Source organism: Acanthaster planci, linkage group LG01 (assembly GCF_054643075.1).
Source record: "Acanthaster planci isolate LZ-2023a linkage group LG01, COTS_SCS, whole genome shotgun sequence".
Lineage (NCBI taxonomy): Eukaryota > Metazoa > Echinodermata > Asteroidea > Valvatida > Acanthasteridae > Acanthaster > Acanthaster planci.
In genome coordinates, this window is record NC_141777.1 from 38,953,423 (window position 1) to 38,981,339 (window position 27,917).

Consider the following 27,917-nt stretch of genomic DNA (forward strand, 5'->3'; position numbering starts at 1 on the left):
CAATTCATGAGCTCAAATGACCATTCTACACACATTTCATGACACATCACTGTGCATGCCATAATATATTTCAGACATGACACATGTCACCCTCATTTAATGAACACTGATTCTCAACTGACCATCTGCAAGTAAGATTTAATATCAATGGATTGAATGAAATTGTTCCTGTGAAGAGACAATGCTCTTTAAATCTGTCATTTTGAATCGATGGTCAAGTAAAAAGTCAACAATGCAAAACAAGTCTTTTGCTATCTGTCCCTAGTGGGACCAAGAGAGGGCACAATTTTCCTAGTGACAGAGGCTCCTTTGGTGGGAGCTGTACTTTGCTGGTTCATGAACGACTATAAAATGCATGCGTTATGGTTGCATCCCTGCCAACAAAATGAACACTCCTGACTAACATGGCTCCTTTCAACAGACGAGAGGGCGCTTCTTTTAGAGGCAGGTACCCTAATATCCTTCCATCGTGGCTACTAATACTTTAACTACATACTACAAAGGCATTCTACACATCCGTTTCAGTCCTTCCATTCCAAAATAACATCCTTCTCAAATCCCTTAAATTAAAAATCCAAATACATGGCTGGGGTAAAGACCTTAGCGCTTAATGTTCATGATTCCAGTGAGCAACCACCCAAACAAAATATAGTTTTCTTTTCCTTTTCCATTCCTCTGCGTTTACAGCATCATGCCCCAATTCTCATGGATCCAATAACATTGATTCAAACAATCCCTCTGCAGTTCCCGTACATGGTGAATTATTCAAATAAACAAAGGCTGTTCTGTGCCAGTTTCCAGACAGACTGTTGTTACCTAGACCTCTGCCGATAATTACAGTTTGGCCCAAAACGCTGCAATTTCCATTAAGGCAGCCCTAATTTGCCTTTCGAATCCCCAGGATTACATGCAGGATTTGGTTGGGTACCGGTGTTGCATTTCAAAACATGAGGCGCGCGTAAACTAAGAGTTTTACAACCGCCACCGATTCACGCTGATTGATTTCACATCACTATATTCACATCCAATATCTGGTTCCTCCGCAACTTTGTTCTTGCTTTCTTCAATCATACCCAGGATGCATCTGAAGTCATTGTGAAAAAGGCTGTTCATGCAAGGCAATCGAGCCCATGCACCCAAGATGGTTTATCATTAAGCACTGGTTAAACAAACAGGACAACTGACTTGTTAACAGCAAGACAGTCTGATTTACATCATTCCGCTGTCATGCTGTTATCTCCAATCCATATAGGGCTGTTGTGTATGTTTGATTGCATGTGATGTTGATTTACTTTAGGACCATAACAACCATATGCCCGCTCTACATGCCAAAGAAAGTGATTTCTGAACCCATGATACAATCCTCAGTATGCCTTGCAGGCAGAGTTACATTTAGAAGGCCAAATTAAAAGTACAAGTACAAAGTACATGTACCCGTACATAAGTGTTGGGCAAACTGTATTGGGAGTAAATAAGTTGGTATCACCTACGAGCATTCCATTGTATAATGTTGCTGAAATAGAAAAAGGGACAAATTCAACAGTTACATTAAAATGAACCAGGGTTTTATATTTCATTTTTTAGTTTTGGCAGTGAGGAAATCAAATAACATCAGGATAAAGTGCACACAGGGAAAATAAAATCTCGACTATGATGTACATGTACAGTACCCGAACACACTGTACAATGCATGCAATAGTCCAACAACAATCAAATGCCTACCAGAAGTTCATGGTACAATCGAATGTGCATACTTCAATGTGCACACATGTTTAATGGAGTGGTAAGATTGAATGATGTTTGTTGAACCAAATGCTACACGTATGTGAACCTTGAGTCTCTCCAATTCTACTTCCATTCATCTACTTTCAGTTTATACATGTGTTTACATGTACCTAATATCAACTGGCTTTTAGTTTTGCAATACATGCACAGGATGAATAACTGGTGGAATGAATGTCTGGATAAGCAACCAACTCTGAACTTTATGATTCATGGATAAAATTTCTGGTCAAAATATTCGGTCCGTAACACATCTTGACAAATGAGCTAGAGAACACTAAACATGACACATACCAACATTTGTTTGAAGTTCACACTGACCCAGCTTTTCAACAGCCGACAACCCGTGCTGAAGGATATAAATATCAAATCGGCCTCAACTTGTGAAATACGCATTCCAGCCGGGCGACGGTAAATTTTCCAGTGCGTGGCACTAATTAACCGTCGGAAAATACACACTAGGCTGAGTAATTGACAGCCGCTAAATCATGAATCGGACATACTCTCTTATGCTGGGCTGTCGGACACTACAGTACACATGTTTTAGTATAAGCTGACATTTCCTAATATGGCAGCTATCAAAAATGGGTATTCGCTTTAAAGAGCTGCTATTTATAAATGCATTTGACTCACAAGGTGGCATCATATCCATATGTGCAAAGGAACAATTTCACAAAGTTTGGATCCTCAATAAAAATCTCAATTAAGGTGAGTCAAAAAGCAGTACCTTCTCCACTAACAATAAAAGCAGGCAATGTTACATTAACTAATAAAAAACATCTACCCAAGTGTAATTTGTGGAAACAGGAATATTTAAGATACTTAAATGAACTAAGATACATGTAAGATGTTCCTGTATTGCATCACCAATCTATATACATCCAGCCAGTGCACAGAGCAACAATCTCTAAGACACTTTTGTCTGGTTGTTCAGCAACAGACTAAAATGTGAAACATCAATGTCTGGAAGGCTCCAATGGTTCTTTGTTCAAAGGCAACAGACATGTTATCTTGGCTTTGAATCACAGACACTTGGCACCGTTCTGTGTTTGTGTTTAGTCCTATGGGCCTGTATGACGATACACTGTCTCCAGTGTGAATTAACCGTTTAGATGTCTGTTGATGTGAAAATCTTACCTTTGCTGGCTTTGTTCATCCTAGCCGCAACAGCAGCATCGAGGTAGAAGGCTGCCTTCTCGGCTGTTGGAGCACGTAGCTCATTCTGGTTTAGCAACTGAATGCCACAGATGGGATCTTCTTGGAGATAGAGAGCAGGGGAGGTGCCACACCCATTGTTGCTACCTGAGAGATATGAAACAAGGTATGATGAGTCTAAATCACTACAAGAAAAAGGGAAAACAAACACTCGAAATTGGAATGCTATCAAGTTAGGTGCTGGGAAAAGAAAACATGGATTAACAACAAATTAATGCTTGAACTTGGTCTAATTGGATTAACTGCACCATACTCATTCAGTGCATGTATGCACATTGTATTTTACATTTTCAAGTGTTTATTCCAAAGTCAAAATCCCTGTGCATGTTCAGTTATGCAAAGTATGCATTCCACTGACAATAAAGGTATACAGGGTATGCCAATATAGGCATACATATTGTGCTATTGAACGTGCTGCTTGTCTTTGAAGCAATCTAGTGACGGGACATCTTCTGTATAATTGTTGCCGGTGCATACACATGGCACTGGGTCTACAAGGCCATCTACACGATAACACCCTTGAAACAGACCATGTCATTGTGTGTCATGTGCCTCAACAAATTTTCCTTTGCTTTCATGTCATCGTCACCAGTCTTTAACAACAAAAATTATCAAGTATCAAGATTGAATGTTTTTACTGATTCAAGCAAATGTTTCTTAAAGGTAATAAATGTGGAACGATATGCAGATGTACGTGCATAATATAACAAACCACCTGGGATAACAAAGCACACACAAAGGCATCCATCTTTAATAGAGTGAACCAATATGACAGGAAAAATATTGTCACAGTGTGGAGCCAACTGTCTACCTCTGTGGATTCCTGTGAGATTAACGTGTAACTAACCTCTGTCACTTCAGGACAGGAGAGTTTAATTTTAGCTGGGGGGCTGTGGGTGAATTGCTTTTTGATCCCAGTAGAGTTCCAGTAAGGGGGAGGTGGAGATTTATCTCCTCTTTCTTTCTGGGGACCTGCTTCATTTGCAAGTGAGCAAAAAGTACAAACCAGCAATGTTTGTCTTGGGTTGGTTCTTTGTTATTTTTCATTACGAGAGAATTTTAATCGTTGAAAGGGAGAAAATGCAGACAGAGTCCACAGAAATTGGCTGACTAGACCCAGCAATATGCTGAAGTCAATGAGTCGAACTATCAGAATCTCTTGAAAAGATTTAAACTTGGACTGAGCCATAAGGTAACAGTGTCCATTAACAGCTGCCTTACACTCATCTAACAAAATCCTATCTATCTCTATTTATTTATTTATAAAGCTCGTACTTACTAAATTTTTAAACTATGATCTTTATGTTGTACAATTTAATTATCAAACGTCAATTATGTCATACTCATAGTAAAACTGAGGTGGGTTTATTGTGTGCAACTGGATCGTTTCAACATTCTAACATGAAAAATCAATAATGATGCAAACTGTGCTGTTCAAAAGGGTAAATTACAATGAGCGCTGAACTGAAGTCTTTGTTATCACAATAACATCACTTCACATGTAAACACATACTTTTTTTGAATATCAACAGAATTTGTAGTCAGATTTTTATGCCAGACAGATTTGAAGTTGCACCTACCATTGGCCTGCTCAACCAGCAGGTCCCTCAAGTTCTCCTGCTTGCCGTAGACTTCAACAGCCGAGACTCGAACCGAGAACCTGGTGCTAGTCCTCTCTTTCTTCTCATTGATCAGCTTGAAGAGCCAGGCTATGGCACAGGGGATAATGCCCAGAGTGTGCGTGGACTTGTCACTGCCAACCATCGTGTATGTCTTTCCTACATGTATGTGAGACACACAGATTGGCAATTATCAGGAAACACTCAGCATGGCCTCAAACACGAGACCACAGTGAACATGACCTCATAGTTTTAATCCATGTACCTCTGTCCTACACAAATCCAGCTGACTCTTTATTTTGCATACAAGTACCCTGCCATTGACTTCTTGAACCGATCCAGGTGTAACAACCTTAACCTGCATGTAATGCTTTGTTGAATTGTGAAACCAGCTGTACAGTGTGTGATCATGGACCAAACATTCCTCTTCAAATAGAACCCTGAAATTTTTTCCCTGCTAACCTGTCAGGCAGAATGTAAAGAAAAAAAAATGGATCACCAAACAAGCCAGAGACCTAGCCGTGATGTTCAGGCAAATGGATAGACATGCAAAAAAGAGGTCATGGCTGTTTAAAAGGGGTGTGGCATAGATTCAGGAATTGTAAAAGGGAGGCACTTACCCAGATGCGAATGGCCATAACAGAAGAGGCAGCCATCTGCTCCATTCACTACCGATGAGACTATATCTGAGACGCTGCCTGAACAAACTTCAGCCTGTAGCAGCGAGAGAAATGAGAGATAGACATTACACACAGTGCTATGCTTTAAGAAGTTCAGAGCACCAGAGGGACTAGTGACATCCACGGCTATAGCCCAAGGGCCAAGAAGGATAAGAAAAACAAAAGCCGCTTCATGCAAATGCAAAGAACAACATCACATAACAAGCATGACGTAATTTGCAAAAGCTGACATGTGTTCGACTTATACAAATTCGTAGAACAAAAATTCCAACATCCGTACTTGAAAGTGCCTTAATTACCAATCTCTAATAAAGGACTTTCATGTGTAAAAGACAAACTGAACACGTTTTTGGGCCTAAATATCCCACTTACGATATCTGGCCAATGTGAATGGTGAATTTTACCATGAGATAATAAGCTCAAACAAAAGCAGCATTTGTTTCATGTCATCTGTTAATTCATTCAGTTTCTTTTGCTAAGAAAAACCGTTCTTCTTGAAATAATAATAAAAATGGTGGAGGTTGTCCAAGGCTCTTGGACCAATTGATCGAGCCCGGTAGTGGCTGTTGACAGGACAACCCAGCAAAAGTTACTCCTAACTCCTGGTCACGTCCTTAAAGATCATCAAGGTGTGAAATCAGCATCAATATTCAATGAAATAGAATCCCTGCTTGGTCTCCCATGTGTACGCAGCTCATAAATGCAAATCGTGAAAGACATCTTGCCAGGAATATCGTGCGCGTGTGCTGGTGTTGTTTTGCCTGCCATGTCATTCCAGGGGAAAAAAGAAATTACAGATTTAAACTGCCACAAGCAAAAGGTAAAAAAGAGCATGGAACAAAAATCAAGCAACGTGACAGTTTGCTCCAAAGCGGACTTGTGTGGGAGTATGCGGGGGGGGGTTGACAACTGGCGTCACTGAATGTTGGGTTTGATATGTGGTCGTGATCACCTGGAGCAAGTACGGCTCGGTACGCAATCACCTTGAGACCAGCCACATTATTACTTGGCAGGTCAATGTCTCCCTACCCAATGAACACAAGGTGGTCATGTGGGAAACCAAACGTGCATGTGTATATAAGCATTGGCAGCAAGATGGGCAAGGCAGCACTGTGCTGGCCCAATGGGACTTCATTTCCAGCTGATTAATTTCTGCAAGAAAAACAACCGCAGTTTACCCAGCATTTTAAGTTATTAAACAGTGAAAATATCCCAAACTAATGAGAAATACTGCAACAATACTGCCATGTTTTAACCAGTAATGAATTTGGTTTTCTTTTTTTTGGGGGGGGGGGGGGCTTACCTGGGAGGCGTCTTGTGGAAAGATGGCATCAAAGGCAAACATCTTGGGCGCAGCCACGCCGGCCCTTCGATTGGCTGGCGTGATGAAGCCAGACAGGAAGGTAGGGTCAAACAAGGTCACTTGCTTCTTCTTGGTGTCCACAGTGACAAATGTAGCATTGTCTGTTGGGTTACCTGAAGGGACAACTCTCAGCATAACTTTCACCTGAGCACAACGGGGAAAACCAGAATAAGATATTAAGTTACACTAGAAGACATTCTGCTCTGAAAAATAATCAGAAACAGTCATGACATAATGCTTTGATGTGTTTTGTGCTTTGAAAACTCTTGTCTAATTGCAGCATACCCGGTACTTCTTTCTTTGCCACTTCAGAAAAAAAGTGCCTGGTTCATAAACATTTAATTTAAAAATCTTTAACAAATTTTACCTAGGAAATACATCGTGGGTATATCTCATGCATGTTCACCAACTGTGAACATTTTTTTCTAATTGTAGCACATTCCAACATCTCAAAAAATGCTCAATGCTGCCCCAACAGTTCTACCCTGTAACAAAATTTCATGGAGAACAGAATTTGTAGGCAACCATCAGACCGTTAAGTGTTGAGTAATTCAAGTGAGATCTAAGGTAATTTAGGGACAAAAGAAGGGTGCTGAGAGGAGACTGGCTGTCGCCTGCGGTGATTTAGTCGGTAACCTTTCCCTACTGACTGGCAGAATGCAGTGCAATAAACGACATGAAAACATAGTCTATGTCAACTACACCCACTGTAGGCATAGCAGGCAGAGCCAAATGCATGACAAACATAGTAATATGATCATCCTTCCAAATGGTTATTTCATCAGCTTTTAGATTCAGACAATCTTTATCTGTAGCTATTTGTAGTTTAGCTCATTCTGTGTTCCTCTTTCAGGAATTTTACAGGAAGATTTACATCTCATTTACGAAAGAGTAGGAGATTTTACACCATGAAAAGCAAGCTCACAACAGACTACAAGTAGGTGCATGTATTAATTTCTGCAAAGATGTTGAGTGAATATCCCCGAACTAAATAATGACTTCCATTCTAGTTGGCCGGAACCCAACTTAATGCATTCCTTTTGGCAGGGGGTTTGCTGCACAAACAGTATGCTACTGATGACATTGATGGGATTGTGAACAGCAATGTACATGTACAGCATTGTAGCATACAGGTAGAGCAAAGGGTATTTCAGCCCGGGTGACGCCAAGGAAAGCCGCTTGAACTCGACTCAGAATCAACAACTACCGGGACTCTGGGTCGCCAGCTAAACTCCCGCTGACCAACCACCGGCTCCCAGCGCTGCCCACTTACATTTAGCACCCATAGAGTTCGCATGACCTGAATCATTCTGTTTGCACTTCAATTCTGCCTTATTAATTTCTCCTGTTCAGTCCTCTGAAGCGGCTAATGTGACTGCTTTTGATAGACATCCCTGTCTACAGAAAGGTGTCTCGGGAACACAAATAAACACTGTGGCAAGTTCTACTTTGCAAGGCAGCTGTACGTTTTACCCTAAGATTGGGTGACACCACGTTACAAGGTAAATAACAACATAACAACCGAACATCTACTTATATCTGGCTGAGTTGATTATGTCTCTGCCAACTCTGTCTATATCATATCAATAGAAGTTTAGAAGATAACCGTGCAGTTCAGGGGGGGTGGTTAGATTTACATCTGAACAAAGTTGAATATGAATCATCAAATTTGCAAATGCATCTGTCTGTTTCACAGGGAAGCCATAACTCCTTCCAGCAGAATGGGAAAAAATATACATCATCGTGTCGCTTTCAATTTCCTTGATCATCTCAGACACAGCGGATACATGACCGCAGTTCAATGTGCAGGAGTCAGTGGGTAGCCACTTCGCTACACAGTGACTCTCCATCACTTCCCACCAGTGGGTAATATACATGTATTGTACAATGCTGAGATGTTACACAGTTAATTGTTCATTTCCTGCTGGTCGTCCAAGTATAGAAAAAGCCCCTGGGAAAACCCACAGGAGCCCGCAGGGTCAACAACTGCATCTGGCTGATTCACTGTCGTCTTATATTTTCCTCCTCTTTTGGAGATTGTCTAATAGTTTTGGTGTGATGTACAGTTAAAGTCTGCAGCTGGACAACTCAAATGCATAAGAGTAGCTTTGGGCATGTTGGATGGTTTTCAATATTTCATTTGAAACAGCTTTCATTCAAATGTGCTGCCACTTAAAAGAATCCCATTCAAATGCACACCAATTCACTACCAGTCATAAGAATTAGTCGTGGCAGATCACAGACCACAAATACTCTTAATTGAGTAGATCTACTCCCCCATTAGATAATGAATGATGTATCACAGCTGTCATATAGTAAATGGGTAATTGCAGAAATTTGGGGTCCAAAAGTGTAACATTTTTGTGCCCGTTACATCTGACCTTTGTTCTTTGGCATGGAAATACATCACTGGAATTGATTTCAAACTATTACTTTTCTTTGGCAGGTAATTTGCATTAATTCATCACTCTTGGAAATTAGAAAATGTATTCTGAACTTACATAATCATATGTCAGATGTGACAGGGACATGAAAAATAAATATACTGTATATTACTCAGCTTGAAAGAGTAACAGCTTCACAGGGTGGTGATATTCAAATATTGGAAAATCATGTTGAACAGCTTGACCCTTTAAAAAAAATGGGCTGAAAAAAGATGAAGGATCTTCAATCCTCAATAACTAATATCTGAGACAAACGAAGAAGATAGGGAAGCCTTTTCTGCTAATAGGGGATTTCATTTTGAAAGCAAAAGGTTAGGTCTACATTCTCCCGAGTGTATTTGTACAAATGTTCAAAACTCGTGCAAGCTCGCTGAGGACTTGGACAGCTAGTTCTATTTGAACAGTGCATTCACTGCAGTGGGTCAGGCCGAGTTCCCATGCAAGGAAAAAATTTAATTTCACAACTGTCAAACATTTCCCGAGGTGGCAAAATTCCATTGATGGGATTGGTGCTGGGCTTTGGGATATCTCCTCATATATGCTTGGCTTATTCTGACAAGAGGGCAATCGGTTATTGTGACCGTGAAGGCCAATAATACCATGAATGGCACGTAGAGGAGAAAAACACCCATGAATGTAAGAAAATGAAAGACCCAGCAGGTATTTGGTTAAGTGAGTGTGTGTTGGGCCCAAGACAGAGGACTTTAGAAAAGCTCCTAGGCACACATCTTGACTTCCGAAATGCCAAAATAATTCATTTGACTGATGGAATTCAGTCTCGGACAAGTGGGGCTTGGCCCGCGGCTGGGTGGGGAGCAATACAGATCAGCTGACTAACCCTTAGTGCTACGCAAACAACCACTGGGAAATTTAGAATTTGCCTTGGTTGCCAAAGGGAGGAGGGGTGGAGGCTTACATGCAGTCAATGCACTAAACAGAATTCAATGACATACAATTGAGGATTTAATGAAAAACCTGCCTCTATTCATGGAGATGAAGGAATTTCTTGGTTTATTAAATACTGCAATTTAATGGGAGCGTTTTGTGTTTTGTAACTCCCCCCCCCATAAACTTCTTGCATTAACCAAAACAGCAATACATGTACCTTACAGCTCAGAGAAACTCTTTTAAATAAAATGCCTCAAAATATTTTGGTTACAGAATGTGCAAGAAAGAACATTTAAAAGTTCTAAATCATTACTAGGTTTTCACCTCTATTAAGTCTCAGGTGAAATGTAACAATATGTTGATGGTCATTCGGCATATACAGTATTATTTGCTCTAAAATTGCATTATAATGAAAAGTGTTAATTGTCTTAATTCTTTCCCTAAATCTAAACCCTATCGGCTTTGACGCTTTTCTCCAGATTAAATACACGGTAGATTTAGGTGCCATAGAAACAGTGCCACTGTCTGTACACACTGATGATAGTTATTTGGTTGAATGAATGGAGCCGTGGGGCCTCAGGAAATATGGCTCACTGAACAATTTTGAGAATGACAGAAAATATGAGCAGCCTACAAATAGTCATTCAACAGGACCATGAGATATCAACTTATTTCAGTACACTCATCCAACCAGCATACACCGAGAAAGAATGGAGTTCAATTGTCTCTGGTCTGATAGGATATCTTTAAGCAATGAATGTTGCTGGTTTTTATGTCTAAAAAATAACAACTTGAAAAACAAAGCCCCAACTACCTGTACATGTAATCTTCATGTTGTCAGAAACACACATAGAAAGATGGACTGGATGATCCGAAGCCTACATGTAGGGCTGAAAATAAAGATATATAATCGCCTTGTTGGTGGAACACAGGTGCCTCATATTGGAAGTAACAAGTTCTATCCAACATCATGCAACTATTTCATCCACTTGGCCAAGTACACGATGGGGAGAGGTTGGTTCAATTGGCTCATGCCATTCATTTCATTGACAGGATTAATGACTGTACAGACACATTTACATGTTTGGTGTCCATGATCCTGCTTGATTTGGTGAAGATCTGATGTAACACCTCTGACCTCTGAAACTGTTTTTTAAAGTAAATTCTTAACTGAGTATAAAGCCCATAAACCCATCCATAACGCAGGTTGTAAGATTACAAATAAAATCAATCATTCTCAACAGAAAATTTGCTTCCATGGCATTGGCAACCAACTAACATTATCCTTTGCACGTTATAAGGTTTCTGCTTTTCTCTGGAGGTGCACATGCATGTCAAGTATTCACAAAGGCAGGACTGCAGACAATATGGAATGCTCAGGAGGACAATTTCACATCCACTGCACATGTTTGACAAATTGAGACATGGTGCCTCATGGAGCTAATTTTCCTGACAAGAATGGCCAAGAGGATGGCAAAAAAGAGAAATTGGCTCTGACTGATGGCATGGTGTATTACTCCATTCATGTCCTTGTAGTTTCATTCGGAGATTAATCACTTGGTAATTTATGGTGCATGACATGATGTAATAGATAGGAGATCACGCAGGACTACATGTACATGGCTTTTATATGTATTCAGCTTTCTCGCACACAAAGAGAAATAGGTTAGGTTTCTCTATAAAACGTTTAACTGCCTGTTCCCAAATTCCCTAATAGATTCTGCAGAAATTTGGTCTACCCAAGTAATGAAGGTTTCAATTGGGTGTGCATAACTTGTAAAATTGGAGGGAGGTATTGTCATAAGTGATAAGTGATGTAAGAACATTCAGGTGAATACCAAAAAGTACATGTATACAAGCAGGCTATGTTCTGTATACACCCTACGATAACTGTAAAAATGTAATAATGTGAAGGAAATATTAATACATGCTTTGTTGACATACCAGTACTTTCCAAATGGTAAAGAATTTGTGAAATAACAAGAGTGATCCTAGGACAAATATCTGGAGTTGTGCAAGGAACTGATCGTGTTACAATTCAATGAGAACCATATCCATATTTACATTTAGTGAAGTAAATCCTACAAAAGGCGAGCGTAATAACTAATAATCGGCTGCATTCCTCTCAATACACTGCCCTCAAGTCTTACTCAATTCCAGGTGAAAGACTGCTTTACAACCTTCAGATGGCTATAGATGTCTGAACAAAAACATTTTGCCCACTTCATCCAGGACCCAACGAGTTATCTAAACACTTCAGGATGGCCCTGGGTTACACCTCATTGAAGGTTCCACACCGGAGTTCCGGTTTACCCACGTTTATTTGTCAAACGGTCTTTCTGCTGGCAAATTTCTTCACAATTTGTGCTCCCTAAGGTTCTAGAAGAGCTGCGATAACTACGGAGATCTGAACTGAGAAAAACCCCTGGTTAAGCAGCAACCTGGTGAGTTCTTGTGCACTTTTTCTGCTGGACAACCACTCGAATGAAAATTTAGTGTGACATCATTCAAAGTCCAAAGAGACATATAGGTACCATGCTTATCAATATGGATGTAATTTTAATTTAATATGCATTGCCAAAAAGGGAGAGAGCAGCGGTGAATGAAAAGAAGTAAAATACAAGAAATGTGGAGGAATCCAAAATGCCAACAAGGAAAAATACAAAGAAAGTATATACAACCGCTTAGCATCAATGTGAAAGGACCAAACAAATTCACATTTAAACTAAAAATGACCGGCTCACAGCTTAAATGTATCAAATATGAGTGAGCTGTCTTTTCATGATCTGGAGGGAGGGTTGTTGGCAACATGACATCAAATATGAATATAAACATCCATACACACAAGTATGGCATGACTGCCTACGTGAAGGCAGGGTCCATCTTGGCATTCATCAAAGACACCACTACTGCACATGTGCTTCATCCAGTTTTTCAGAATCAGTGCTGTTGAACAAGGCAAACTTCTCAGTGACATCAGGATGCTGATTACTACATCAATCCTCCTACCTCAAGAGATGCTGGAGTGATACATGGAACTGGAGATGAGATGGACAGCTCAACTGAGCCCCCATCAATGAGCTGGACAGACTGACCGTCATGACCTTGAGTAGAATGACCAGGCCCCACTGAATAATGCAATTAGCATGCTATCACTGCCTGTTTTTGTCTTTTCTCTAGATCATGGGAAAGGTGCAAGGAGTGGGAATTGGCAGAAGAGGCAATGAGAGGTGGTGTCAATTGAAGGGTTGGTTGTTACAAACAATGCCAAGGTGAGACCTCTCCAGATGAAACATGAGAGGTACCCTCAAAGAGGGTTCCCACCAATACAGTCCAAATTTGATTTTCTCTGCAAAACGTTTCTATTTAGAATTTCACTCTCATTTGGTACTTTCATTTAGGCATTTAAAGTTACATGTATTTTTTTCTCAATAAGTGCCTATAAATAGTGTACTGTACATATTCTCTGACAAAAAAATTGAAATCCTAGATTCCAAGATTACACATAAAACTTTCCCTCAAAAGTCCATTGATCACAGCAGGTATTGTTGCAACAGCCTCTTCCTATCATATAAAGACAGCATAAATAAAAGATACTTTTCCTTCTTAAAGTCAAGGAATTTTGGCACAGATGTCTGTAAACTGCATCTTCTTCTCAAATCATAGATTGTCTCTTTTAAACTACTGACATATCTTGTTTGTCAATGCCCCTATCTAACTTAATCTACTGACAGGCCCAGGTGATTATCTTCATGTACATCAACTAGTAAATTTATCATAGGGCTCCCTTCTAAAGGCCAAGTGCATTCCCATGAGCATGAAGAAGCTTCAACTCTGCCCGGAATTGCTGAAACCATACTGGAACACACAACCCCTACCCAAGCATCACGGGCCCAGGTCCTTTGGGTGGGCAGCACTAATGGCCAATTTCTTCTCTCAACAGAGAGTTCCATCTCAGAGGTGCTACCATAAACAAATATGGTCAGGCTCTGGGAAGTGTGGGGAAGAGGAAGTTTGGGTAAATCCTAATGGGCTGAAGTTGCTCAGTAAACAGAGAGCAACAGGAAGCTTGAAGACAGGCGGCACATCCGTTACGCACCTCCCTGAATGATTGACATAACTAGTCGGTAATGATCAGATTTATAACTTATCATCAGCAAATACTTTAAGAGAAAAAGCAACATCACAACTGTAGTTTCAGGATTATTGCTACGATTTACCATTATTAAACGGCAAAAATTTACAGACTCTGGCTATAATAAGGACCAACCAGATTTGGTTCAAACTCAATATTATTTTTTATTTCCCATTAATGACAGCATGTTCATGTTTCATTTCACTAATTTCCAGCATAAAAAGTTGCAAAAAAGTTAATACCATCAAGAAATGAATGAAACTGCACAGCAGCCACATGTATAAGGTTCATGGGTAAGAATTTCAATCATCCTTTCAACAGAACCAAGCTACTGAAAGTGAGAACATCTAAATTGAATAAATATTATAAATAATTTCAAAAGTTTTCCACACAAACACAGACTCCCTGGAACAGACAATGATTGTTGCCATGGTTTTCTCACACTTCAGTGGCCAATGAAGCATTCTAAGTGAGTTTCAGTGGAAAGGATTCGTAATTTGCATCAACACTTTTTCGCATCACTTGCATTGCCAGAATGGAATGATGGCTGTCCTCATGCAAGCATGCAGCACTGAACATGAAATGGCTTTTGAAATGTTTGGAAAGACAGGAACCCACAGCTTGGTTTCAAACAATACACCATTGATTATTGTGTACGCAACAATGCTCACTAGGCAGAATAAAGTTGCAATCTAACAGTAAAGTGTTCATGAGGACGCTAAGAGACAATGGGAAATCCATTAGTTCAACACTTCACATATTTCTGGGAACTTGAAGATTCACCGCCTAGACCTGTCTTTTTGTTGCCATGTCTCCGAATGGGAAATCCAGGGAGTTGTCAAGAAAAAGAGGAGTACAAACAAAGATGGGCGATCGATTCCATCTCCCTCTTCAGATTTTGGAGAGGGGTTACAGATGATGCCCTCCCAACAAGGAGATTAGGGGGATTACGCTGTGGGGTGGGTTAAAGATTTGGACATGCAAGACGAATGTGGAGCTTCCCTCAAGCTACATTTCGATAAACAAGCAGCCAGGAAGAGACAGAGAACAAAAAATACGGGGCGGGCTTGTTGGCGGAGATTAGTTCTAATCTGCATCAATACAAGATTTGTTTAGGAGGTGACTCTTTGTCAACGAAGTTAAGCTTATCGGTTTTGTCCATCAATAACAAGGGGGAATTACAAAAAAAACAGGGAGAGACTGGGAGATTCAGTTAAAGACCCAGGCATTCTTGCTCTTGTTGAAGACTGCTGTTGACAGCCAATGACCCTAGGGCACATCGTTAGGGACACTGCTCTGAGAAGGGGAGTCAGCTCAGAATATATTGAACCATCTCACAATAGACATCAGCTGATGACATCCAACTAGTGATTGACACCCATAACATCAATAGGGACATAATCATGCAGGAACATGAACGTAACAGAGACAAATCCATGTAGCTTTACATTATCAACTCAGCTTAAACATACAGACTCTAACTGATGACTTAGAACTTAAGTTTAAATTCCCAACTTGTGCTTCATACTTCAATACACCGGTCTAAGGACATAACTACCTTCCTTTCAGCATTAAACAAGAAATCATCTCAACAAACAGTTCTAACAGTTGACAAATCAAGTTTGTTACTGACGATTTATTTAACTGCTAGTTTCAAAAGTCTTATGGAACTCCTACAGTGAAGTTGGGATTTCCTGTATCAGTGACAAAGACTTTGGTTGTACACGTACATCAATAGGCCATCAATAGGCCGTCTCCAATGAACAAACCATAGTGGTTCCTTGCTCAGATAATGATGTATATCCTCAATTTGGACATTGACAAATTTGAAGGGATACTCCAGCAGACTGCAGAAAGGGGAGAGCATTAGGAGTTACAATGTTCTGCTTGGGACGGAGATAGAGGAATCTCCTGAACCAAAGTTGAAAAATGAAATTGAACCCTTACCTTGCCGACACCGGGGTTGTCTTTGACCCGGGCCACATTGCGGAGCAGGGATGGGGGAGCCGAGGGTGGGGACTTGGCGATGACCTGGCTGAAGTTGGTCGGGAACAGCGGGGGCTCTGGCTCCCTGGTGTGGGGATCAGGGACAAACACTGGCTGCCGTAGCTGCTGTTGCTGAAGCTGCTGTTGCTGTTTTCGCTTCTTGGAGCTGAGGTTCAGCTTCTGAGCTGCCCTGTTTTTCGTAAAGACACAAAAGAAAAGCATGAGTTTTGACTTTTCTCCCTGAAATCAATTTAAAAATCAGTCCCAGTTCCCAAATGCTATTAATGAAATAAAAACAAATCAAACAAACCAAAACACATCTGTATTTTGCATCACACTTTTGGTACCTGTTAGCCGATTTTTGAGCTGAACAAAGGGCACAATTTTCCAGTTGTGCAAACATGATTATAATTGAACTGCCCACCTTTGAAGTAGAGGAGACACCCATTAATGGACTGAGGAGATATCTTAGTCCACAGTCAAGCCATAAGAATAAACAATCTCCAAATGGCATTGTTGTCGGTTTTGTTAAAAACACAATCAAAAACCAGAAGGTCCTGTTACCAAGAAGTGGGCAAACTGCAGCATATGGTAAATGTGAAGGAGCTTTGTGTATATGATTGTTTTGATATCTTTTATGTGCATTTTGTAACCGGAAAGATGGTCAAAGAATGAATGATTTTACCACACATCCCCTCTATCACTGTTATCAACGACTGTCCAGAATACCAAATAATACATAACACAAAAATCATGTATGCTACGACAATTTTAATCTGTTATGTTATAGCATTTGGTTTCCCAATACAAAATCTTAAACATACAATGAGCAAAATAACAGAAATATGCCAAATTACATACTTGTGTGTTTGATAAGGTTCGCACGTGAGCCTGAAGCCTGACCTACTTCTGTTATGCCTCAAGCTTTGTGTACATATCAGAGACGCCAACCCAATCCTTAGGAGAACAACACAACTCCACTATACCTAATGTGTCCTGACAGGGGAAGCCCAAATCCCACCCCCAAAACTCCCTAATTGTGTTAATTAATACAGCTTTCAGCTCCTCCTCTGCCCTCCCTTGCCTGATGTACTTATCAAAGCCTTCCTCAAGGGTCATGATACAAGATAGCTTGGGGGCTGATTGTGGCCTTGTCAACTCAATGCCAAACATCCCCATCAAATACCGGGTAGGAGAAAGGATTCAGCATGCATTAGGATCTAGCCCCTATTTTGTGCCTGGAGCATAGAGCCTGGAGGCAGACAGCAAGAATTCAAGATCATTTATCCTGTCCGCTGGTCTGATGGCCAACAGTACAAGCTAAGTATCTTCCAAAGTTACCAATGAAACAGACTCCAAACCAGCCTCATCAACCTAAAACCTTGCTTTGATGGAGCCACATAAAGGTGAGAATATAATAAAAAGTTTTGCATTTCTGAGTCAGTGCTCCTACAGTCAAATAAAGCTTATGCAAACAGACCCGTTTAGTGCAGAGATTAATGGTTCTGATAGTGGCCAGTCTACAAATACTGTCACAACAACGATAACAACTCATATCAGAGACACATACGCAGTGATGCACTACCCTGGTAGGTCTAAATGAGATGGGCAGACTGACAAAATTCTCTCAGGCAGACATAAGGCTCTCCTGATCATATAACAAGGAGTTTGCACGCCAATCCAATTGATATGCCACATTTTGTTTTGCATGAGACAAGACCCTGAATGATGAGAAACCAAAAAAAAAAAGGATAGAACTGACATCATTCCAATAGATTTGACACGAGATGCCTGCAAGAATTTCACAAAGAAACAAACCATATACGGTACAACCATGTCTGATATGCTGGTACATGTACAATGCGGTACATACGACATGCAACTCATTTCAGTTTATAACATGACACTACATTCTACAAGCAACCAGTGTAGTGTACTATTCTGAAGAGCCTGTGCTGTCTGACCAATTTTATGCTTCATCACAATTCTATCAGTCAAAGAAGTTGTTGCTGGCGAGGGACTACTAAGTGAATGACAGTGCACATCAACAATTCCGGGGCAAAAAAAGATAACACGCCTAAGACTAGTAAATGTGCATGTACTTACTCCAGCATGGCACCACTGGATGAAAACATACTGGATGTGACTGGTGGAGATCAACCTCCCTGAAGTCCTTTTCAACTGTCAAAAGTGCTGATATATAACTTTGTTTTTCCACCACTGCCAGAGATGAAGTTCACTGAGATTTACACGAAAGTACACAAGAAGTCCTGAAACAGTGACAAATCAGATCATTGCTGTTGCCCACGACCAGCCTCTAACAACCCCACTGGATCCATGGATGTTACAGTCCAATTCCAGCCAGAGAGTACATGTACATTTCCTCACGGTTCTCAGTCAGCCAGTGAATGAAGCAAAATTAATATAATCCCAGCACAACCCATGCGCATCCACAACCAATGACAAGCCTGGTGCGGCATTCCTGGAATGTTGCCTGGCTGTAAATCTGAACCATCAAATGTCACACTTGGCCAGCCCTGGCCCAGCCAGCTGGCAGTCAAAAGTTAGTCTTGCCCTTCAGCCCTCCAAAAAATTGGACTAGAAACTCTCTCCTCTTGGCCTTTAGATACATGAGCAAGGACAAATATACACACTGTCAAGGATGCTGGAATCTGTCAACAGGTAGCATGCATAATTATCTTGTTCTGGGATGAAGCAATGATTGACTGACTATCTCACTGACACTACCCCAGCCTCACACTGCAGGCAATTTATAACTTTGTCCCAAACTTAAATTCTTTTCCACTAATCACTTGGACTGAACTAATGACTACTATAAATAATACACGTACATGTGGATGCTTTGGTACAAAGTTCAATGTGAAATGTAACTTTTTGTTGTAGCCTTAGGGGTGGGACGGCTAAGAAATAAATTGCAGGCAAAATAAAGAAAACATAGTTTTGAAGGACATGATGATTATTTGACAAGTCTTGTATTCCAACACTTATCTTCACCCACTAATGCCCTATCACTAAAAGAGTGTGGTTATAATCCTATCAGTATAGGTATTCCATAGCACCAGAGGGATATATTGCGTGTTTTGTTCATCATTTGTCACCCTTATATCTGTGGATGTCAGACAGATGAGCCGGACTGGCTCCACCTGAACCCATCAAGGGGAGTCTGCGTTGTCACAGCTAAACAGCCCTACTCCACTCAGCAAACACACTTGCCCATTAAACTGGGCCAATATGACAGTGATAAGCGCTTCCTAATTACGTGCACACACTGAACTTTGGAAAACTTCAGCCCTCCCCCATACCTGGGCCATTATCAAGTTCCGATTACTTTGGCACAGCTGTGCATGTCTCTGACAGCAGGTGTAGTAGAGGCTGCAGCACAGCCGTTATTTGAGAAATTTTGCATTATAAAGTGGCCTAAGGTGCTCCTGAAGAAGAGAAGACCACCAGCAATGAAATGAACAAAAATGGCATTTTTACAAACATTCGTAAGGTATTCATTAGGCACTGCTCTTAAACAACGTAATAAACAATGTGTACCTTGTGCTGTCAAGAGGGCTCAAGAAAAAAAACTCAGGAAAAGAAAAACTGATTCAACTAGGAATGAATAAAATGTAGCTGATGTTCTCAATTTTCAAGCTGTCTTAGCAAACTTACAAGTAATGAACAGTTCACAAGGTGCACAGTTTGTTCCACTCGGAAAGTTAATTAACACAATATACAAAGGCATTCCAAGCAGTCATGAAGACCTGGCCAGTCTCTCCACTGGCATTCTACTTCTCAGAGTTTTTGCAAAAAGACAAGCATTGAAGAATGTAATTCTGACACAGCCCTGACAATCTAAAGGCATGACCAAACAAGGATATTCAAGATAACCTATTTCATACTAACACAATACTTATCAATTTATCACTGCTATTCTACCAAACACTTAGCCATGGGTATGGGGCAGACAATTGCACTATCATGGACCCTCAAACAAGTTTTGATAACCTATTTTTGGGACAAAAAGTCCTTGCCAACAAACAGCACCTGCAACAGGCTCTAACCCGCTTTAACAAATACAAGGGCAATAACTGAAGTGTCTGCCCCTATGCACATTCACTGCAAGCTACAGGGGGCAGCAAACAGCCGCCAACCAGCCAGCTGACCAACAAGCAAGCCAACTGGCCAGCCATCGGCCAATTAAGCCAGCAAACTAGCTAGCCAGCCAGCCAGCCAGCCAATCAGCATGCCAGCCAGCAGGGGAGCGAGCCAACCAGTTTAAAATCAACCAGTCAAACAGCCATTCAGATGACAGTAGAGAATTTGGGGGACAACAACCTTGCTTGTAAAAAAGTAGCACGCAACCAAGGAATACAAAATACTTGGTAAATCGTGGTCTACCGACAAGTTACGCGACTGATTCAAGTTCAAGGCCATTGTTACTCTGTACAAAGTACAAGCTCTTCAGCGAGGGAATTCTTTTTTGACTGAATTACTTCCCGAAAGATTAAAACAGACCCAACTCATTAACAAGGTGCAGCCAAATGCTGAAAGGTGGATTTGTTTTGACAGTGATTTACCAACGAGGAAAAAGACAGATGCAAGTCTAACTCATACAGGTAGCACCTACTTTTCCACTTTCTGCCATTGCATCCACATACCTTCATGGCTTATCATCCTCAATAACTTCTCAGATAATGAATCAAAGAATCCATACATTCATGGAAGTCACATTTCAAATCAATACGATAACAGGTTACATTGCGTGACAGGTGCTGAGACTTCCTGATTGACAATTGATGTTCCTCCTTAAAATGACTAACAGTCAGCCATGACAGGGCTCAATGACTCCTCCAAATTCTTTCAATATACTGGGGAAGTTGGAGACTTCTGGTTTGAAATTCCCCGAAATTGATACATAGAAAATCACGTCGTCATAACAAGGGTTCAGCTGGTCATGCTCTGTTTCTTGCATCAGTCAGACATCAATAGTTATGACAATGAATATTTGTTTGCTTTGTTTTTATTTTGGGGTTTTCTTCTTGTCAACTTGCAACATCGACTTCATTAGAAAATAGAATTCAGATTTCTGAATATACGAAAACATACATGTGCTGTCAAATCCCAAATTTCGACCTGTACTGATCCTCTTCTTGTTTCTTCCACATTTTAGCCGTAAGTCCCAGGCTAGAATGTTAACTAGTTTTGAAAGACAAAAATTGTCCAATTTTTGAAAGAGTACGCATACTCACATTCTGAAGTTGGTCCCGGCTGCATTGGCATTAACAGGTATGCCTAACATTGGAGAAGCAGTGGTCATCACACTCTCATTAAAGGTATGTTTATTCCAAGTCCCAGACGTGGGTCTGCTGTAATCCTAGGTGCAGCTGCGCAGTAGGCTGGTTACTGCTGAACTGATTAAAACTGCTTGTTGATACTCACCCTCCCACGACAAAACTAAGAGGGCTAGCTGTGATCAATGGGGACTGACTGGCTGGCTATGGCCCCTCCCTCTGTTTGCCTGGCACCAGAGCACACGGCTGAATGACCCGCCCTCAAACAATGCCCCTTTAGTCAAAGGATCCGCCCCACCGAGGGCCCATTCACAAAATTTCACAAGTCATTTGATCCGGTTGTACACACCACAACACAGGCCCAGCTACAATGTTGAGAGTCTTGTTCACCAATGAGGCACTAGCCCATTATGACCCATTCAATTGCTTGGCAAACAAACCAATACAGAACCAATCAGGGCTGGATAGCCCCGTCAACCTGTCGGCCTAAACCCCCCACAACAAGAATTTTTTCAAAAAGGCAAAAAGAAATACTCTTGATGCTTTACAGACGGTTGTCTCCAACCGGAAATCCTCGGTGCCTCAGCACAAAGGCCATTTTACGCTTTGCAAATATCAGCATGTATCCGATATCCCCCTGCATTTTCAATATTCTTTATGGCCGATATCAACCGGCAATAAAATTAAAACTGCTAAAGCAAAGTTGGGGCTCTAAGAGTGAGTCCAGACTCACTGGAGTCAGCATGTCTACTGGGATCCCTTCGCACCTAATTTGCTGGTTTAGTCTTGATCCAAATGCAATAAACTTGTGTGCTTTGATTTGGGTTGGTCAATGAAACGTAAGAATTTTTCTCTCACCTCTGCGATGTTCCAAAGTTCAACGTACTCCTTGCCTTAACTTGCTGTCTCATTAATAATTGCACATTTCATCTCACTCCATCTAGACATGATATTGCCCAACATCAAAAGGCCACAGGGAACATAAAACTTTAATAATATAGTGCTGCATAATACATGCCTGAATTTGGCTGACTTGAAAATGTCCAATTAAAAATGTCTACACGATAAAATGTGTCCGACTGCAAATTGCACATGAAGAAAACCAATGAAGTGTACCAAACAAATTTCCTGTTTGAAAAGAGCAAAGTCCGGGGCCCTCACACCTACGGTTGTAATGTGTAGCTCTCCTGAAAAATGGTTCATTCATTAATAAGGCAATGCTCCCTGAGCACGCCAAAACAGTCTCCTCAAAAGACAGCATCAATCACTCCCGTTCTTACTTTCAGCTTTTATGATTGCCGATTTTTCTCCCTTCAGATGACCCTGGACTGCAGGTGATTCAGTCAGGTGGTTCAAGAGAAATAAGGTGTTCTTTGCCTCAACTTGTAAAAATATATGGTGGGCTTTGGACGGGTGGGTTGCTGAGGGCACAAGAGCTGCTAGAAACGATTTCAATTCAGAGTTGGTTTTCTGGCAAAAAAAGTGAGCATACATGTAGTTCATCAGAGGCCATTGGTGATAACTGGCTAGGCATCAAATGATTGAAAAACAATTACAGTCTATGGTTGAGGAGAGTAGGAGGCTTATCCAAATGTGTTTTCCAGAACTGGCACTTCAAATACATAAAACTTGTTTGTTTCAGCTACTCTTCGCAAACAAAAAACGGAGGAACAGCTCAGTTTGTGGTTAACATTTAAAAAAAAGGTGCTAAAACAGTTGAGGTGTAGGGGTTGAAAACGAGAGAGAGAGGGACTGGAGCGCGAGCACATTGCTTCAAAAACCAACTTGAACAAGTGGTGCCGGAAATATGAAAGCTCAATTGCAAACCACAGGCAAGCTTGTCCAAGCATTTAACACGCCTGTTAAGTCAATCCAATCTGTCACAATGGTCTCTTTTTACGTCTTTTTTTTTACGTCTCTCCTGTCTTTAAAATGATCGTCGGGCGGCAAGAACGTCCGGAGGGCTCCAGACAAACTGATCAGGATTCAGTGGGTAGCTGTTAATTCTGGCACATTTGGTGATAGGCAAGCGAGTGTAGGTACACTACAATGGCTATGATGTGATGTGAGAATGTTACTAGCCATCATCTCATATCCCATCCAGTCGTTGAATAATTGCCTTAGAACCAGGAGGCTCTTCCACAACTTGAGTAAGAAATCCGGCTGCACAAGAATTCCAAATGAGCTGAGAATGGGTCCCTCGTTCCCAAGAATGAATAGCCTTATTTATTTTGGGCACACTGATACCAATCTTCCATTAAAGCCTCAGCACAAACATCACAACTGTCGGGTTCAGTGACAAATGTCTTTTAAATAAACCAGCAACAATAAATGTAGGCAGACAAACAATCTCACAAAAATCCAGTTTGTTTTTTTTTTCTTTTGTGGAACCTACTCCAGCAAACAGCCAAAGCTGTCAATAAAATCTTCCTATCAAGTCATTTATCTGATTGAAATGTCAAGCTTCCATCCACCACAAAACTAATGGTAAATTGTAAAATGCTATCACGAGATATAAAAGTACAGCTCAATTAAGCATGTCCAAAACAACAATCGAGAATCAAACTGTATCTTTTGTTCCAAATTTTTCTTTCAAAAGCACTGAATGCATAAGATCAGCACTACCATGAATCATGTAATTTTGACATGAGTTATGTGAAATTGCTAGGCATTGATAGAGAATTCAAGGCACAAATATTTTGATCAGCATATCTTTCCAGTCACTTCTGAAACAAAAGTGATAAATAACAGGGAAATGTTTGCCTGCCAACTTCAGGCATACTAAATTTCTCTTGGTGATAACCTGAAGTGACCTCTGCTTTATTATCAACCATTACAGGGATGATTTAAAGGGGAATACAATCCTTAATAAATAAGGTATACAGGAAGAGGAGATGAGCCATGTAAAAGGACTATGCTACTCTTCAAAGTATTCGTTAGAAAAGTTATGCATTAAAAATGCAATCATTACTGCAATTTTGATGCAAAAACACACGTAAATGTGTGACATCATCATGCATGTACACTATGAATTTGCAAAAGTGCAATACATTTATTAAACTCAAATGAATTTTGCTACAAATGTTTTGCAACATCAAAATCACTTCCATCCCTTGCATTCATCTGTAAGTATGAACCAGCCTTAATTCAGACCTGAGCTTTTCATCAGGACAGAGAGACAAAGAGTCAAGTAAAATCTGGAGCGGAAGAGACCCTAGGCATTCTTAAAGGCTGAAGAAGGTGGAATATGATTCAACATAGACTTTGGTTGCTTAGATTTAGTGAATTTCAACATTAATTGGGCAAAAAGTACTCATGTGTGGGTTCAGTGGGCAAACTTTAGAAGATGCAGCGATTTTGGTGTGTCTCTTTAACAGAAACATGCAATGTATTTGGGCCGATGCCTGGCGGGGAACCAACTAATATCCAGCTTTAATCATTTATTCATTAAAGCAACATCAGGACAAGAGTGCGTCGTCCATTATTCAGTCACAATAACAAACGTGAGATGCAAAAACTTTATGGGCCATGACATGAGCAGGGCTTAGCTAATCATGGGTGTGTGATATTCATCCTGGGGGACCAATGAATACTTAAGTCTCATAAAAACTGCATGAGGTATGCATCCCGTGTAGATATAAGAAATGTTGCAGAAGTTGATTGTTTGGGGGAGTTTTTCCTCCTAGTGATAAAGTGGCAGCTAATTTTCACAAACTCATAATCTTCCTGAGAATGTTTTAAACACTAGTATTCATAACCCGCATTAAAACACAATATAAAGGCACAAGAAAGATAGAAAGTGAAGGCATTATCGATCATGCTGCGAATGAGAATCCCTATGTACATATACTGTACATGTACACTGTACAGTATATGTTGTGGATACAGTCCAATACCAGAGTGTGAAACTGTTCAGGGCAATGTGATAAGAGTACATCCCACAGATCATACTTATTCTTAATTGTTCAATTTGTTGAATAGTCAGCTTTGGTGGGGAGGAATTAAAAAGAAGTTATAAAGCTAAGGAACTTGCAAGACATAGACAGGATTTTCTTTAATTGTTTGGGGTTCGGAGTTCAGAGAAGGGTGGGTGGGTGGGGTTGGCTTTGGGCTGGCTTGGGTTTGGTGGGTGAGTTTGTTGGGGTGTTTGTTTGTTTGTGTTATTTTATCTGGGTTTGGTTAGGTTGGGTTGGGTTGCATTTAGATTAAGTGCCGTGGGTGAGAAACAAGGTTCTTCAGAATTCAACTGATCCATGTAAATAATGCAGGTATAAGCACCAATGGAAATATCAGTTTTTGTAGCCCTAACACAGACAAAAATGATAACAAAACACACCATAATTTGTTGCACTATTCAAACTTCATTCCTGGCCTAATCACAACATCTTGGCTAGTGACCTTCAGACTGCAATTTAAAACAATACTTTCAACCAATTATAACTTTGCTTTGACTTAAAAGCCTCCCATTTACCTGTTTTCCCAATTCCCAAGGGTGTCCCACACCAAACATACCATTTTTTCAGAAGGCATAGCTGGAGGTCAACCACAAGTACTTTCACTCTCTGTTCATCTTCTTGCCTTCCACCCCCTCCTCTACACCTACAAAGGCACTGCACAGCAACCATTGTTTGCTCTTTTTAATAGGCCTTCCAAAATAACTTGGATCAACAAGGCATGCAGTCAATTTGGTCCTCAGCATCCCATTGAATGAGGAGCCTTTTTTTCCTCTTTCCCTCTTTTTAAGGCGATCGCAGACTCTATCCTTGCCTTGTGGACCAAGCATACACTATTTACAGTGAGCCTAAATTGGACAGATTGTCTGATTAGGTGGGAGGAGTAGACAGCTTTAAATGGCTAGATAAAGATGTAACAAATTGAGTTTAGAATTTTAAGGCAGAGAAAAGGATAGGGACTTTTATTAATGCCCTTCAAAGTGCAGGTGAACCTTGAATAATGGTAGATAGAATGGCACCAATGATTGTAATCCTTAAATACAACTTAGATACAAAATACCATTTGGAAAAGAAATTTAGACAGATTAAAATCAGCTTCAAATTATTTGGATTCAAATTCTTATTCCTAACTTTCATAAACCAAGAGTACAACTGCAGAAGCGACAACATGCTTATATTGTAAGAAAATTACATCCGCAAACTTGTACTGGAAAGGAAGAAGGCCCTTTTAATGAGATGGAGACATGAAAGATACGGGTCTGTGAATTTTTTTGCAGAAGGCAGTTTATTCCCAAACCCCTATGCAATCCAAATGAACTTTCCATCTCAAGCAGCTTTTTTTCCCCTCTCCTTTTTTTCAGGGAAGTACTATCATTGACATTAGCAGTCTAATATGGCTTTCAATCATAAGGGTTTTCTTGTTAATGGAATCTCTCACAGGTGATGATCGAAGCCAGCAGAGCGTGATGAAGAGATGCATTCAAGCAGAATAGCACTGGCATAATGGACACGTTGCCTCATGGGAAGTGGGGATGTGAAGGGGGGGCAGGATGCACAGAGCGCGAAAGAAAGGATAGATTATTTTCAACAGAATGGACAGGTAGACTGCCACACTGTCAAAACTGGTGAAGACACACACTATGCAGATCAAAACAGATCCATCCTTTGGAAAATTCACTAAAGTACAACTTGCCACATGGACAGACGCTTAAGAGAAATCCCAACAGAACTACATTTGTCACTTCTCCCACATCCTCCTACCATAGATCCTTAAAAATCCACCAAGTAGTAAGGCGGGACTAAGTGGGGTACAGCTCAGTCCCAATTACTAGCAGCTGCAAGTCCTCAAAGTTTAGAAACAAAACTATATTCCACTGATTTGTATACCATGATGGGTAGGAAAGAAGAATGCTCTCTGCAGAAATGCCACAAGAACAGAGGATAATGGCTAATACAGAAACTGGTTAAACAAATACATGTACTTCACTCTTACTTTCAGAAATGTTAACTTCAAAAAAATCCACTGCCTGGCATAAAGGCAGATGAAAGGGGGAGGTTGAAGTGAGTCAGGGCTAGTATGACCAGGGAAGGGCTGAGATGTCAATTTATCAGCCTGCCGCATCATCTCATCATACCCACAAATCAGGATTGTATATCAAACAAACAATGGACCAGTTGGGGGAGGGTTATCCCACAGAGGATCGAATTAAAACCTGACGAATTGCTCTCCGGGGTTGACGTGGAGATGACGGACTTAATAATATCACCAGAGCCCTCTATCCGTACCCAATCATTGCATGGCCCATGATTTCAACACCGTTCTCATGGTGAGCATCAACAACCTCACCAGTGGAGCTGAATGAAGCATATGGGGGCCTTTACTGATCCATCATGGGTGACTAAATTGTCCCACTTATATCAACGATGGATGTGTCCCAATTTCAAAAACAAAAGTGTTATTCTCCTCCTTTTTTCCTGTCAAGTTGAAATCAATCCTTGTCAGTGCCCGCACGGGACTTTGCATTTAAAAATTTACCTCCTGACAGCACAGT

At 40.7% G+C, this 27,917-nt stretch overlaps 1 protein-coding gene and 1 long non-coding RNA gene across 21 annotated transcripts in view; one reads left to right on the plus strand and one right to left on the minus strand.

The window, feature by feature from the left end:
* Nucleotides 1–27,917, minus strand: part of LOC110980495 (uncharacterized) — a 202,728-nt gene that overhangs the window by 16,872 nt on the left and 157,939 nt on the right. For 18 of the 20 annotated variants that reach the window (XM_087146343.1, XM_087146364.1, XM_087146359.1 and 15 more), the window contains 5 exons: nucleotides 16,074–16,302; nucleotides 6,600–6,803; nucleotides 5,237–5,330; nucleotides 4,574–4,775; nucleotides 2,920–3,080 (listed from right to left, as the gene is read on the minus strand). In XM_087146343.1, coding sequence (XP_087002469.1) covers nucleotides 2,920–3,080; nucleotides 4,574–4,775; nucleotides 5,237–5,330; nucleotides 6,600–6,803; nucleotides 16,074–16,302 — 890 coding nt within the window. Of the gene's footprint in view, nucleotides 1–2,919; nucleotides 3,081–4,573; nucleotides 4,776–5,236; nucleotides 5,331–6,599; nucleotides 6,804–16,073; nucleotides 16,303–18,218; nucleotides 18,887–21,370; nucleotides 21,590–27,917 lie in introns of those variants that run through there. The other 2 variants (XM_087146421.1, XM_087146425.1) reach the window with 2 other exon arrangements.
* On the plus strand, nucleotides 7,269–8,667 carry LOC147800739 (uncharacterized). The gene is made up of 3 exons (XR_015427820.1): nucleotides 7,269–7,596; nucleotides 8,013–8,161; nucleotides 8,356–8,667. It is a non-coding gene; the product is annotated as an uncharacterized LOC147800739 (long non-coding RNA).